At 42.8% G+C, this 15490-nt stretch overlaps 1 protein-coding gene across 1 annotated transcript; it reads right to left on the minus strand.

Annotated features, from left to right (window-relative positions):
* Positions 1-4120: 4120 nt before the first annotated feature.
* LOC117213231 lies at positions 4121-4885 on the minus strand (the record flags this gene model as incomplete). The annotated part of the gene is made up of 1 exon (XM_033458595.1): positions 4121-4885. A coding segment is annotated over exon 1 (765 nt), but the record flags the coding sequence as incomplete, so codon positions are not given.
* Positions 4886-15490: the final 10605 nt, after the last annotated feature.

A 15490-nucleotide genomic window follows, 5' to 3' on the forward strand; every position in this document is an offset into this window, starting at 1 on the left:
CCCTAGAAAATAACAGTTATGTCACGGACTGGTCACTTCCGGTTCTCTCGTCATTAATACTCTTTTTTTTATCTAAGTTCGTGGTAATCGCAACGAACATTAATTACACAGAACCGTAATAAATAACCATCTACACTTATGAAACATCTATGTATGGACTGTTTTAAATGTTTTACATATGCGCTACGTCGGTGATTAATCGAACGCGATCATCTCGTAGATTTCGTGAAAGATCAAATCTAACCGCAATTATCTTACAAAAAATGTCATTAAATTAATAATATTTTAAACGAACTTAATTCTACGAGAAATTTCATTGAACGCCAGTAAATTAACGATATTTAAATAATAAATAATATTTCATCAAATAAAGAAATAATTAATCACTTAAAACTTGCAGGAACGATTTTATAATCGATTTAATCATCGATCTATTTTCGAAATGATTTGCAAGATTGAGATCTGAATCGTGTAAATTGCACGGTGTAAATATCATATCGTGTTGTACGATGGTTGAAAAAAAACGAGTTTGTGCAAAGGGGGATTTCTCTTGGGGGTATGAAAGATTTCTTAGAAGACGAAGGTGGTTGGGAAAGAGTTTAATTGGCGGCAAATTAAGGATTCAATTATCAAAGGGAGCAAAAGCTTTCGCGCGTATATTTTATATTGAAAATGATTGTTCTTGATTCAACGTTTATAACGTTGGCCTTCGTGAAGTAAACGTAAAATGGCGTTCGCTAACGGTGTCGAATTTTTTCTTAACGATTCTAGTTGAATAATATCACGAATTTGTCGGGATTATTGTAACAATAATTTTACTTACTTGTTTTAATTATCCAGTAATTAACTGTAGTAATCGTTCACTGATAGAATCAAATTTTTATCGAAAATTTTATTTAAACAAGATTCAAAGATTCATACAAATTGCTATGGAGCTACAATAATTTCGTTTACTTCTTTCATAAGCACACAATCTTTACGATAAATATCTTCCTTGATAATTTTATTTATGTAATACCTACTTGGATTTTTTAATAATTAACTATAATTGCTTTTTTATTGGTGCTTGTTTCTTAACTGAATAATCTTTAAAAAAAAAGGCAACAATCGTGTGACATTCTGCACAGTGTCAAAATAAGCAGGAACCGGAAGTATGGTGCTCTATTATTTAAAATTTTCATTAATTGTCTTTGGAATTAATTATTATTTACACATTACGCACGATACATTTTGTGTATTTCATGATCATTTCTTCTAAACAAACTCTTCTATTCCAATGACAATTTACATCTGATTACATTACATTTTTATTTAACAATCCTCACGTCCCAAAAATATTATCTTCCTATTTGCAAAAAGGATCTAATAAGAAGCAAATTATTTAAAGGACACTCCAGTTAGAACGTACAAGTGACAGCAATAAGCCTTCGATAGTATCCTCCATTTTGCAATAACCTTGCAAAAATGTTCAAGGATCTTTCCTTTTCTCTTCCTCTCTAGCAAATTCAAATCACTTTTTCCAGTACACTCTGTATCACCTTGAATTAGCCTTTACCTAAGATTATATCGTGTCAAAAAGTAGCATGGCAATATATCTAGACAATACAAACATCTACTTCCTTTCATCTCGACTTTAGATTTCATCTTCTTCATCTTGATTTCAACAATGTGGTTCACCTCACCTTGAACCCGTTTAAGAAAATTTAGCGAAGAAGAGATTTCTCCGCTTAATAAGAGAAAGATCATAACACGTTGATAAACATGAGAAATTATCCGGCTAAATGTAACGAAGAGATAGACATAAGAGAACTTGCTACTAAAACAACAGTCGCTCACATGAAAGTACTCGGGCACTTAAACAAACCTTTGGTGATCTTTATACGAGACACTTTGAAATTTCATTGACACTGAAGTGAGACACGATCGTCGTAATTACATTGAGAAAATTTGAAACAGATCTAAACGTGTATATAGAAATTACATATATTTATTGGAAACATACATTATTGTTATTTTATATATAAAAATTACCAGAGTATTTGAGCAGTCAATTATTCGCTAAATTAATAAGAATAATAAGCCACGATGTACGTAGTAAAATCATCATCATGTGTTATATACATATTAATTTTTCATTTAACATATATATTTGCGAAATATATATACATTGTCTCATGTAACTTCAATATACAATCTCAGATTGATTCCAAATTTTACTATTATAATCTCGATAATCGTATCTCGTTAGAGTGCTAACGAAATTATAGAATGTTTCGTGATATGAAAGTGTTCGAGTACTTCCGTGAGCTACTGTATATCATAAGATCGATCACCTTGATCGTTTATCGATCTGTATTCGTAAAACACATAAAAAGGTATGAACGCATTGCAACACGAATTTATTCGACGACCTAATAATACCCCATTCACTTCGAACTTAGTTTCCTCGTAACGTGTAATTCGAGTTAAGTAGGTGATCGAGGATCATGGATTCGCAGATATCGAGATAATGACAGTCATGGTGGAGTCCGTAAAAGCCGAGGAGGGCGAACGTCCGAAGATCGAAACCTTCGACGACATACTACCGTACGTTGGCGAGGCCAGCCGCTACCAATGGTTCCTTTTCATTATGCTCCTGCCCTTCACCTTCGTCTATGCGTTCCTCTACTTCACGCAGTTCTTCATCACGCTATTGCCAACTGAACACTGGTGTACCGTTCCGGAACTCGAACGATGGAACCTCACAGACAAACAAAAGTAAGTGACACTTTATGTGCAATTTGTCTTATTTGAATTATTGAGTTATACGTAACGAACGATCCTACATAGTTTCTTTATGTTCGAATTTACCCTGTTACGCGATAGACATTTTCAGCTCGGGCAGATCGAAATGGTCAATAATCATGTTGATCGTATAACAAATCAATACATGTTTTCATTAAAGACGTTCCTTTCGATGTCTAGAATTAACCACCTTCTATAGGAGACAATTTATATGCATATGTACATATCTGTTCAAGTCACGTGCACGTAGTTTAAACCAGGCTTCTCGAAAGCCTGTTTGTTTTCCATGCAGGTCGCAATAAATATTCTCGACGACAGAATCTTCCACTTGCACGGAGATTTCCATTTTCTCAGCTGTGATAACGTATCGCATCGCGGCAATTTGTTTCTTTAAAACCACAATATAATATCTGATAACTTGCACGAAACAACTGTGTTTATTGAATCAAGAAAACCCAGGTATCGCGTTGTATATGTAAATGCATATGTAAATATCGTGTCGTACGGGAGTGGGGGAGATACCTGAAACCAGTTTGCGACGAGATAAAAATAGTTGGAAATCGCGATACCATAGTTATACTATTATCAACGTCTTTTTCACGTGTTCTATTTCAAGAACGTAAGGAATTACCGGTGAAAGGATAGGAAGTCTGGATGGCACGATTCCAACGAATCGTGTTACCATTCTTGACGACGCACGCGAGATCTGGTTTTCTGCGATGCGTCAACGAGGAAAGTCGTTCGTTAAGCTTGTTTTCCATTGAATCACCCTGGCCAATGCGAAACTATCGCTTTGTAGATCGACGATTTCTTAGCGTTCCGGGGGCCCGCCGGAAACCAGTTTGGTCGACGACCTCCGGCAGATTCTAGACGTTCACGTGTTCCGCGAACTTTTTTTTTTGTACGTGGAGAAATCCTCATGGACACTCCGCTGCTGCAATAATCGCGTAACGGCAGCGTAGTGTCGGACTCCTACCGACTAAAACTCCACGATGACCACGATGACCTGCGCGTGACAGGGGTGCTCCAGGAACCTCTTATGAATTAACTTCAGTTGCACCCCCTTCTCGCGTTCTCTTGTTCGAGCCGGCTATTGAGTAGGCGTTAGGGGGAGGTCGTTGCCCCTAGCGCTGTCACTTCTTCTGGTCGTAGTCCGTTGGGGTGGTGGCGGGGCGGCTCTGGGTCGTCTGACTGCCATCCTTCTCCATCGTCTTATCCTGCAGGGGTGAGAGTTTTTTTTTCTCTCCCTTTCCGCTCGCTCCTTCGCGAGCATAACTCGCTCGCAGAAGAGGCGGACGGCCTCGTATTCCTGTGACCCTCTCAACATCGCTTCTACAATCGCTGAGGGTGTCAACGTTTCTCCTATGGCGTGCCGCAGGGTGTAGCGGGGCAGCTCCCACGCCGGACAGAGCTCCAGGGTGTGCTGCGCTGTGTCCCTGCCCTCTCCGCAGTGGTGGCAGGTGTCTGTCGTCTCTCGCCTTATTCTCTTCAGGAACTCACGGAACACGCCGTGTCCGGTGATCACTTGTGTCATCCTGAATGTGAGTGGGAGGCCGTGGCGGCTCCTCCATGCCTCCCAGTTTGGTAGGACCGCTACCGCGCCTCGGTGTTCGCTTCTCCCGTTGATCAGTTGGGATCGCCACAGGTTCCACGTGTCCTCCTCGGCGGTTCCTGTGTCGTTTGCAGCCGCCTGCTCGGTGGGGTCTTCTCCCGGATGCCATTCTCTCCGGCGGGTGTATCTCTTTTTGAACGCCAGCGCCCGCAGCTCCCACGGGGGGGACGCGGCTAGGGTGGACGCCGACGCGTGAGACACCGTCCGGTATCCCCTAATGATTCTGATGGCGGTCACTCTGTGCAGCCTTCTCAGGAGCAGAATGCTGCGACGGCTTGCCATCAGGTCGTCCGCCCATACTGGGGCCCCGTACATCACTCGTGACCGAACGACGCCCTCGTAAAGTCGGCGCACCGCGTCTCCGGCCCCGCCGATGTTCGGTAGTAGGCCGCACAGGGCATTGGCAGCCGCTGACACCTTCGGGATCTGTGAGTCGAAGTGCGGCTCGAACGTCCACTGGCTGTCGATGGTGAGTCCCAGATACTTCATCTATGATCCCACCCGGACGGTTTTACCTGCCATGTTTATGCATAGGCCGGGCGGTGGTGTCCCTCGCCTCTTCCTGTCAAAGAACCAGGTAGCCTCCGACTTCGCAGGGGAGACTCTTAGGCCCAGTTCGTTCACGGCACGGATCGCACAGGCCGTTGCGATTTCGCCAATGCGCAGCGTCTCGTGCCAGCCACGACCCTCGACCAGGATTAGGGTGTCGTCCGCATAACATATCATGGCCGCGCCTGGGGATAGCGGGCATCGCAGTACCTCGTCGTACGCAACGTTCCATAGTATGGGGCCCAGCACCGAGTCCTGCGGGACGCCACGCTCGACGGATCGCTTTTCCTCTCCTTCCTTACTGGTGTAACACACCCACCTGTCGTCGAGGTAGGCTCGGATCAATCGGACGAGGTAGCTGGGAACCTCGAAGTGCTCCAGGGCCGTCACTATCCTGTCCCATGGCATGGTGTTGAACGCGTTGACGATGTCCAGGGAAACCGCCAGCGCCACGCCTTTCCGGGAGACCATGTCCTCCGCAATCGCTCGTACGCGTCTGACCGCGTCAATCATCGAGCGCCCCTTCCGGAAGCCGTACTGGCTTTCGCGCAAACCTGGCACTTGGCCCGCTATGTGTCGTTCCAAACGGGCGGCGACTACCCTCTCGAGTAGTTTGCCGACCTCGTCCAGTAGGCATATCGGCCGGTACGCTGACGGCGAGGTCGTCGGTTGGCCCTCTTTATGGAGCAGGACCAGTCTCGTCGTCCGCCACGCCCGGGGGTAGACTCCCTCCCTCAGGCATCTTGTGAAGAGGTGCCGGAGTCTGGGGGCCATGACCCCCATCACTTCCCCCCAGATCCGGCCAGGGATTCCGTCCGGGCCCGGTGCCACCGTGAAGAGGTCATTCTTCTGGTAGCCTCCCATATCTCCTCCTCCGTGACTTCCCAGTCGTCCCTCCATTCCAGCGGTCGTGTCGTTTCCCGTGGCCGTTCCACCGCTCTGTTTTCTTGTGGGGGAAAGAGCGTTCCGGTGATCCGCGTCAGCAGCGCAGGTTCCATCTCCGTCGTTGTCAGGGGGCCCTTCGCGCGTAGTTTCTGTGTCACCGTCCTGTATGGCCTTCCCCATGGAACCGACTCGACTGTTTCGACCAGTTCGGACCAAGCACGGTCCTTCGCTTTTTTAATTTCCTTTTGCAGCGAGCGCCGTAGCGCGCGGTACGCCCGGTAGCGCAAGGAGACTTCTTCTGCGTCGCGTCGTCGCCAGCGGCGGGCCCTTAGGTACTGTCTTCGGGCCCGGACACATCTCGTCCTCAGTTCCGCGATGTCGGGGTTCCACCAGTAAACTGCTCCGCTTCGCACCGTGCCCGGTGTGGCCCGTGGCATGGATGCGTCGCAGATTGCTGTCGTGGCTTAGCGGAGGTTCTCGGCCTCCTCTTCCACGTCTGCTTCGGTCGTCGTTGTCGAGGCCTCCCAGCTCCAAGCTGTTGCTATAGCAGCCGCCCAGAGTAGATCTTCATTCCTTTCTTTTATTTTCCATCTGGGCGGTGGGCGCGCGCGCCTCTCCCTCGGCGGGCCGTGCCCGTCGTTTGTCGTCGGCATTCCAGGTCCAGGTGCGTCCACCTCCATGAATATGTAGAGGTGGTCCGACAGCGTCTCGACCCCTTCGGCCACTCTCCAGCCTGAGATCCGCCTGAATGCCTCGGGGGAGGCCCATGTTATGTCAAGAATGGGCTCCCTCTGCACGTCACGCAGGTACTGGTCGAGCCCCTGTTCACTAACAGAAGTCCAAGTCCCGCGGCCCAGTTTGATAGCGTGCGGCCGCGCGCGTTGGTCCTGGCGTTCCCCCATTCCGTGGAGTGCGCGTTGAAGTCTCCCAGGACGAGCACTTGTCGGGGGAGTCGTCGCCTGACGCAGTCGCCAACTCCGTCTAGGAATTCCTCGAACGCTGCCCGTCCGCTGTTAGGTGACACGTACACCCCCACCTCCATCATCCCTGCCCACTCGACCGCGGTGTATCCGTTGCCGCGATCCAGCAGGGCTCCGTGGGCGAACGCCCCGGGCGTTGATGTCCAGGTGACGGCAACCATTCCGTCCGTGTCTCCGACCCACTCCGGGGCATCCAGAACTCTGTATGGTTCCGCCACCACCGCTAGGGCGACCGTGCTCTCCCGGATGGTTTGGTGGATCCCCAGCGGGATACCATCTTCGAGCTTAACTTCATTAGTGTGGTCAGTGGGGTGTTTTCTTTTTAGTTTTCTTTTTAGTTTTCTTTCTGCGTATTTCTTCTTTGACCGTTGATATTTTGACGTTTTTACGTATATCCTCGTTTCTGACATTGCATGGGGTGTTGACTATTGTTCTCAGTATCTACGATATCTTCCAAATAAACTCTAATTTATTTATGTGGATCATTGCTGCTGTCCCCGATAGTGGTATTCCGTACGTTCAAATTGGTTTTATTATCGTTTTGTAGATTTTTAGTTTATTTCCTATGGTGAATTTAGAGTTTCGACTAGTTAGCCAGTACATCTCCCTTCTTTATATCCGTATTTTATCTATAATTGATTTAATGTGTTGTTTCCATGTAAGTTGTGTGTCTATGTGGAGTCCTAGGTATTTAGCTTGCTTTGTTTGCGTTATGTGCGCGTCATTCAATTGAATATTTGGTGGTTTCCGTTTTCATAGTGTAAATTTAATATGGTTGTATTTACTGGGGTTTACTTTTATTTGTTTATCTTGTAGTCATTTTTCTATTTTTGTGATATGCTCTTGTAGTAATGTGACTGTTGTTTCTGGATTAGTGTGCCTAACTAGTACAGCCGTGTCGTCTGCGAATGTGAGTATTTTGCTGTTGGTAGTTGTTGGTATGTCGGCCGTGTATAGTGTATATAATATTGGTCCTGAGACGCTTCCTTGCGGTACCCCTGCCTTGATGCTTTTACTTCACAACATACATCCTTCATTTTTATTACAAAGATTCTGTTGCTTAAGTATGACTTGAGTGAGTGGCGGATTTGTTGCGGGAAGTGTTTTTTCATTGTTTGTAAGTGGTATTCATGGTTCACTTTATTAAATGCTTTCTCAATGTCCATGAAGAGAGCTAAACAGTATTGTTTCTTTTCTATTGCTAGTAAAATTTCGTTGATGAGCCTGTGAATTTCCTCTATCGTGGAGTGCCTGATTCTGAACCCAAATTAGTGATCTGGTATTAACATTCCTTTGTCTATTGTTTGGTGGTTTCCATTACAGTTATAGCATTTTATTTCGTTTATTTTTCCTATGTATGGGCAGTTTGTTGTTAGGTGGTTTTCTGCACATTTGACACACGCCGGGTTTTTGTTGCAGTAGTTTTTTGTGTGTCCGTATTGTTGGCACCGTATGCATTGCGATATGTCCTTTTATAACGAAGTGGTTCAATTGTTACTATTGTTTTTATGATCTTTTTAATGTCAAAGATTTCTTTGTTATTAGCTTTGGGTTCAAGTTCTATTACAACCAGTGGCAATGGCTGTTTTGTACCATATCTGGTTATATTATTTATTGTTCTTGCTTGGAGTCTGATTTTTACAAATTTTGTTAATTAATGTAGGTTTTCGGTTGATAATTAATCGATTCACACAGATTAGATTTTTCTCTCTATATTTCTCCGCCTTGTACAACAAGTCTTAACACACAGGATACAGTTAGTCAATTAACACGTGGTCGACTTCTAAGACAAAACAGTGTCGTTAGAAGTGGTACCAACTTAGCTTGTAGTAACTAGCGATCATGGGAACCTAACTTTTCTCAACACTCCCCTTTGATCGTAGTTTCTACAAGCCCCAAAACTTTGGTAAAATACTGAGTCTTAACTCTATTTAAGCCTTTGGTGAGAATGTCACGAAACATTCTCAGGACTAGGTATTGTAATATCGTAGAATAGATTTGAATTAGAGATCGGTTGAAAATAGAAAAAACCGTGTACGTCGTCCTTCTGTGGTTCGTTTACATTTAAGAGCGCCTATGTGACTAAAGTCACCTAGTTCTTACAGAGATATGAGAAAAACAAGAAACAACGTTAGAGCAGAAGGACGGTTTCGTATTTCAAGGGCGGACGACAGGGAGGTCAGAGTATGCGAGTCGAAAAGCGAGTGTGTTGCGAGAGTCAGAGCTAATTGAGTCGTTGAAGAGTAGAGTCGTTAGAGGTTTCGAGTCGTCGAAGAGTAGAGTCGTGAGAATTGATAGAGTTGTTAGAGAGAGAGTGTGTGTGTGTGTGTTAGATTCGTTGTGACGAGAGTGATCAAATAACTGTAAAGTTATTTGATATAGATACGAGTATTGCATTTAGTTCCGTTAAATAAATATCGTTCTCTGTCCAATTTATATCCTTATATTCAGTTTAATATTAATAAATTGTAAGTAATCGAAAAAAAAATTTCTATCCTTATTTTTCGATATTACAGTATATATGTATGTCGGAGATGAAAGAACACCGGAGCCTTTGGAATTTTGGATAATCCCGCAACATTGTAACCTAGAGTCTACTATAGCTGTAATTGAACAATTGTAGTTATTCAATCCGATTGTAATTGTTCGAGAGTTGTGATAATAAGCTTGGGCTCGAGGAGACAGTCAGTCGAGATGAACGCTTTGTCTAACAAAGGCATGGAATAATTCTATAGCTCCCCTTAAAAAGGAAATAGTTGTAACACTCGACAGTAAACATTCCAACGGTCTCTGTCCCGTAGCTCGCCACACGCAGACCCTATTCTTCGAGTAAGATGATTGCCAGATGTCGATGCGTCTCCGCAGTACATGTTCAGCTAGCCCGAGGGCCCGTTATAAATCTTAAGATTTAGTCAACTAAAGTCCTTCAAACAGACAAACAGTCTTTGTCCCAACTAGGGGAAAGTAGGGGAGACCTATTTTTCAACGAGCGGCGTCTCCCACTAGCAACTTTCCCTCCAGGGCGGCTAGCATCTTTTTCTAACCACTGATATGGAGGTTGACCAATTAGCAGCAACGCCAATTTCCCTTACTTTCTGAACGAAGGCTTTTCTCGACGAATCCGATGATCTCGTGTCCTTAGACACACCCCAATATAGTTTTCGTCTGTGGCATCATCGCGACGGGAAAGTCACTCTCGCTCGCGATCTCATCGATGAAAAGAGTAACATCTTCGCGATCAGTGGTTATTTCACGTTTTAACCCGACTTAGATTTTGTGAGTACGTTCATCTATCATCCCGTCGACCGCGGATTCGTTATTGAACCTAGGATCATTGTCATTAGTTTCTCGAGCACCTAACTACCACGGTTACTTGTCCGGTTCTATAATAATCGTATTTGCACTAGTCAATGTCTTCTCTATTGCATAACGACAACGTGTAACCCGAAACGAAGATTCATTTCACGCCCCTAACCCTAATTCTAATGTAAACCCGACATCAGAAGTGGGATCAGTGCCGGTTATAACAGTGCATGAGCGTACGACCATCGTGCGCGAGTTAATTCCGTCGCTAGTGCAAAAATCGAGTGTGGAACCTATCAATTTTTCGACTCCGCTGCATGGTGCGCAGCTACCAATCTGATTATGGAGGAAAATCCTTTACAAAGCAGTGCCCTGAATATAATTTCAATACCGAGTGTCGAATCGACTTCTACGTAATGGAGGCGCCAACTGGTAGATCAAGCCATCCGGGTGAGTCGTTTCCATTTTACCCCGATTTCGGAGCCGAGTGTTCGCTAAATAAGAATCCGTAGTCTTGAGAATTTCTGGCAAAAGAACGATTGATATAGTAGTAATGCGAGGAATAAGAGATATTGGTACTAAACGTATCGCTCAAATCTTGTCCGTTGCAGGTGTTAGTGGTTAGAGATAAATTTTTCATGTCCTGGCTGATAGTTATTTAAAAATACGATATCGCGATTGCTCGTCAAATTTTAAGCCAAGATTTTGACGTAATATTACACAAAATAGCCTCGCTATGTGTAAAACAAAAATAATTAATGCCTGTAATAAAACAGCTGAAAACGAGATCGATGTTAATGAAGTTGATGTTGAGGTTATTCGGTGTGTAAACAGAGAAAACACGTGGATAAATTGTAAGGTAGAAAATATATTTAAATAGAAGTGTAATAAGTAAAAATACAATTTGAGCTGGTCCAGATCCGCACGCTAGCTGTGTTACCTAATAACTGAAAAACCCCGAAGCCAGCGTCGCCTGTCTACTGTTTATGGCCTGACTTCGTCGCAGTCTTTTGTCTACACGCTGTCGATGGCTTCAGTGCTTGAGAAAACTAAAAAAGACCAGATGTAGAGTTTTCTTAGAAGTGGTAACCACTTCAACACCCTCCCTAAAACTCTACATCCCTACAAACAATTATCTCAAATTTACAAATTATCTCTTAATATTTTCTAACTCTTGTCGTAAATATCTGAAAATTAATTTGTCAATGCCTTCTCACGTACATTTGCCAGCCGCCTTTCTCTTTTCCATACAAATTAATTTATTACACAAAAAAAAACTAGAAGACTAAACAGATCATGTAGAGTTTTTCCTCTTTTTTTTTTTTGAGAAGTAATAATCACTTCGACACCCTCCCTAAAAACTCTACATGTTTACAAACAATTACCTCTTAATATCTTTTTTATTTTTCAAACCTAACTTTTTCCTTAAATATTCAAATCTCGGTTTTGGCAACGCCTTTGTACATATATCTGCCAATTGCTCTTCGCTTGTTACATACGTTATATCAATTTCGCCTCTATTGTATAAATCTCGCAAGAAATGATATCTTACGTCAATATGCTTACTTCTTTGATGGAATTCTGGATTCTTAATTAATTTCACGGCACTAGTATTGTCTACACATAGCATATACTTAAGGATCTCTAATTTACATTCAAGAAATATTTTCTTTAGCCACATAATTTCTTTCGCTCCTGAGGCTGCACTGACATATTCAGCTTCGGTCGTAGATAGAGCTATACATTGTTGTCGCTTACATTGCCATGTGATGGCCGCATTCGCATACTTACATACAACGCCTGATGTCGACTTTCTTGTTTCTTTGTCGCCTGCATAGTCAGCGTCGCTAAAGGTTTCGAGACTGCCTGCTTTTGTATATAAGAGTCCCATGTCTGCGGTCCCTTTTATGTAGCGCAAAATTCGTTTGACTAATTTCCATTGATACTGGTTTCGATTCTCTAAGTGTCTCGCCGCTATATTTATTGCAAAACTAATATTTGGCCTACTTACGGTTTGTAAAAACATTAAGTTCCCTACGGCTTCTCTGTATGGTGCGTTACAATCATTATCGCCTATGTTACTTTCGTTCCAATTAGTCTCGATAGGTGTAGAAACACTGTTTGCCTCATTCATATTAAATTTTTCCAATATATTTTCGATATACCTACTCTGATGAATGAATATTGAACCATCTTCTAATCTATTAATTTCAAGTCCAAGAAAACTCTTTACTTCTTTCGAACTCGTAATTTTGAATTCTTTATTTAAATCATCGAAGAATTTATCAATTAAAGATTCGTCTGAAGCTGCTACCAGTCCATCGTCTACGTATATGGTCATCAACATTAATTTGTCGTCTTCTGTATAAATATAAAAACAAGGATCTGCGTTACTCTGATAAAATTTTAAGTTCAAGATAAATTTTGTGAAACGTTCCGTCCAACATCTTGGAGACTGCTTTAAGCCATATAGGCTTTTTAGCAATTTACAAACCCGATTTGTACCATCATCATAACCTTTAGGTTGTTTCATATAAATATCTTCTTTCAGACTTCCATATAAGAATGCGGTTTTAATGTTGAACTGTCCGAGGTGTAAATTATTTTTGGCTGCAATACTGAGCATTAATCTAATTGTGTCAAACCGAGCAACGGGAATATATGTTTCCTTATAATCTATGCCTTCTTTCTGTGAACACCCTTTTATTACAAGTCGCGCTTTGTATCGTTCCGAGTTGTCCGGATTTAGCTTTATCGTTAAAACCCACCTATTGTTAAGTACCTTCTGATCTTTAGGTTTTTCTACAAGTATCCACGTCTTATTTTCATGGTGCGATTTCATTTCATCATTCATAGCTGTTTCCCATAACTCTTTCTTTTCGGATCTCATCGCTTCGTTAAAATCCACCGGTTTCTTTCCTACTGAGGTCACGATTAATTTTCTCGCTAATCGATCTGCTTTCAAAAATCTTCCACGAGCGATTTCTTTCTCCGCGCTGTTACCTGGATGACACAAATTCCCTTCACACACGTTGATCAGGTCGTCATCTTCCTCCAAAAGTGTACGCATAACAAAACGCCACTGGAGCCAATTTTCTTCGCCGCGTAACATCTCGACCTTCGCACTTGCTGATTCCATTTTAGCACTATCCCTTATTTTACTAAGCACAACACTTTAACAATTTATTCACTTCACGTTGCTGCCTTGCAATTTACAGCCCTGGGCCCATAACCTGTTGAGGTTATTCGGTGTGTAAACAGAGAAAACACGTGGATAAATTGTAAGGTAGAAAATATATTTAAATAGAAGTGTAATAAGTAAAAATACAATTTGAGCTGGTCCAGATCCGCACGCTAGCTGTGTTACCTAATAACTGAAAAACCCCGAAGCCAACGTCGCCTGTCTACTGTTTATGGCCTGACTTCGTCGCAGTATTTTGTCTACACGCTGTCGATGGCTTTAGTGCTTGAGAAAACTAAAAAAGACCAGATGTAGAGTTTTCTTAGAAGTGGTAACCACTTCAACAGTTGACAATGAGGTACGTGGTAGTGACAAAAGTCGATTAATCTTTCTTTCCGAAAATTCAGAGATTCATCCGTTACGGGTTCCCTAAGTACTCGTACAAAAAAATACAGGCCAGTTAGAAGTACAATTAATTGATCCTAACATCGCCGTACAAGGAGTCCTAATAGACTTCGCGAGCGCAGAATAGTACGTGAGAGAACAAGCGACTTAATTACAGCCAAAAATCATAAAGCCTAGTAATTCACCGTTCGCGAGCCCTGTGTTACTCGTGAAGACGAACAATGGTTCAAATAGATGATAGGTAGATTTTCGAGAACTAAATAAATATAAGGTCGCGGATCGGTATCCTTTACCCCTCATTGCGGATCAAGTCGCGAGATTGCAAAAGCGAGATATTTTATTATTCTGGACATGGCCGGTGGGTTTCTCCAAATCCGTATTCATCCTAATTCTAGGAAGTATACAGCATTGATTACACTCGATGAACAATTTGGATAATAAGTTGTTGTTTTCTTCGAATTCTTTCGTGCCTTTGTTCGATCCATTCGATGTCCTTTATTTGCAAAACATAAGTGCGTGCGCGTTTAATGTTTCTTCCGGAAGTCATTTTCCGGACGGCGATGCTATGCCGACTCCGTCGAAAATGGGGATTCTTACATTTTCGGACAACCCTAATAATTTTGCAACTAATACTTGTCTAAATATTCTAATATTTATGTTCTTCCTTGCTACAATTTTGTAAACCATCAAAGCTTTTACTACGGAAATCCTCAGTAGTCGCATGCCAAGTCTTCTGTAGCATTTGACCCTTTTTAATTGTGGTGACATAAGAAATCATTTGGTCGGAGTGATCTGTACTACACTTTCCTTCGTTTTATTCAACAGCGGCTGCTGATTTCGATGTTGCGAACAAACGAAACGAGAGATCATTCTTGAGATTCCTTTGAAAACACGTATAACAGCCAACGTGCCATTCGTACGTTGTCGCCTATTTGGATGATGTCCTAATTATTGCCGACTCGATAGATCAAGCTCTAAAAGGATTGCACACCGTACTAGATACCCTTGTAAGCCGGATTCTCCTTTAACTTTTCAAAATGTTCTTTTCTAAAGGCATCGGTACTCTATTTGGAATATGTAATTTACGACGGAGAAGTTCGTCCCAACCCGGGTAAAATGCACGCCTTGAGTTCTTTACCTGCGTTAACGACCGTGACACAGCTTAGGCGGTTCATAGGTTTAGCCTTTTATTTCCGAAAATTCGTCCCTAAATTTTCACGGGTAATGAAACCCTTGTATGCGCTTACTTCCGATAATAAAAACATGACTTGGACGGACAGGCATGAAGAAATAAGGCAAAAGGTAATTTCCGCCCTGACCGACGCGCCGGTGTTAATGGTATTTGACCCGAACCATCCGATAGAACTTCGTATCGACTCTAGTTCGGATGGATATGAGGTTATTTTAATGCACAAGATTAAAGACATCTGGCAATCATCTTACTCGAAGAATAGGGTCTGCGTGTGGTGATCCACGGGACAGAAACCGTTGGAATGTTTACTGTCGCGTGTCGCCACGAATATTTCTTTTAAGGAGAGCTTAGAATTACTCCATACCTTTGTTAGACAAAGCGTTCATCCCGTGACCGCGGCTACGTTCGGCGACTGACTGTCGCCTCGAGCCCAAGCTCATTATCACAACTCGCGAACAATTACAATCGGATTGAATAACTACAATTGTTTAATTACAGCTATAGTAGACTCTAGGTTACAATGTTGCGGGATTAACCAAAATTCCAAAGACTCCGGTGTTCTTTCACCTCCGACATATTATAATAATTTAATATAATGC

This window comes from Bombus bifarius, unplaced genomic scaffold, assembly GCF_011952205.1.
Source record: "Bombus bifarius isolate JDL3187 unplaced genomic scaffold, Bbif_JDL3187 scf7180000008537_frag, whole genome shotgun sequence".
NCBI classification, from domain to species: domain Eukaryota; kingdom Metazoa; phylum Arthropoda; class Insecta; order Hymenoptera; family Apidae; genus Bombus; species Bombus bifarius.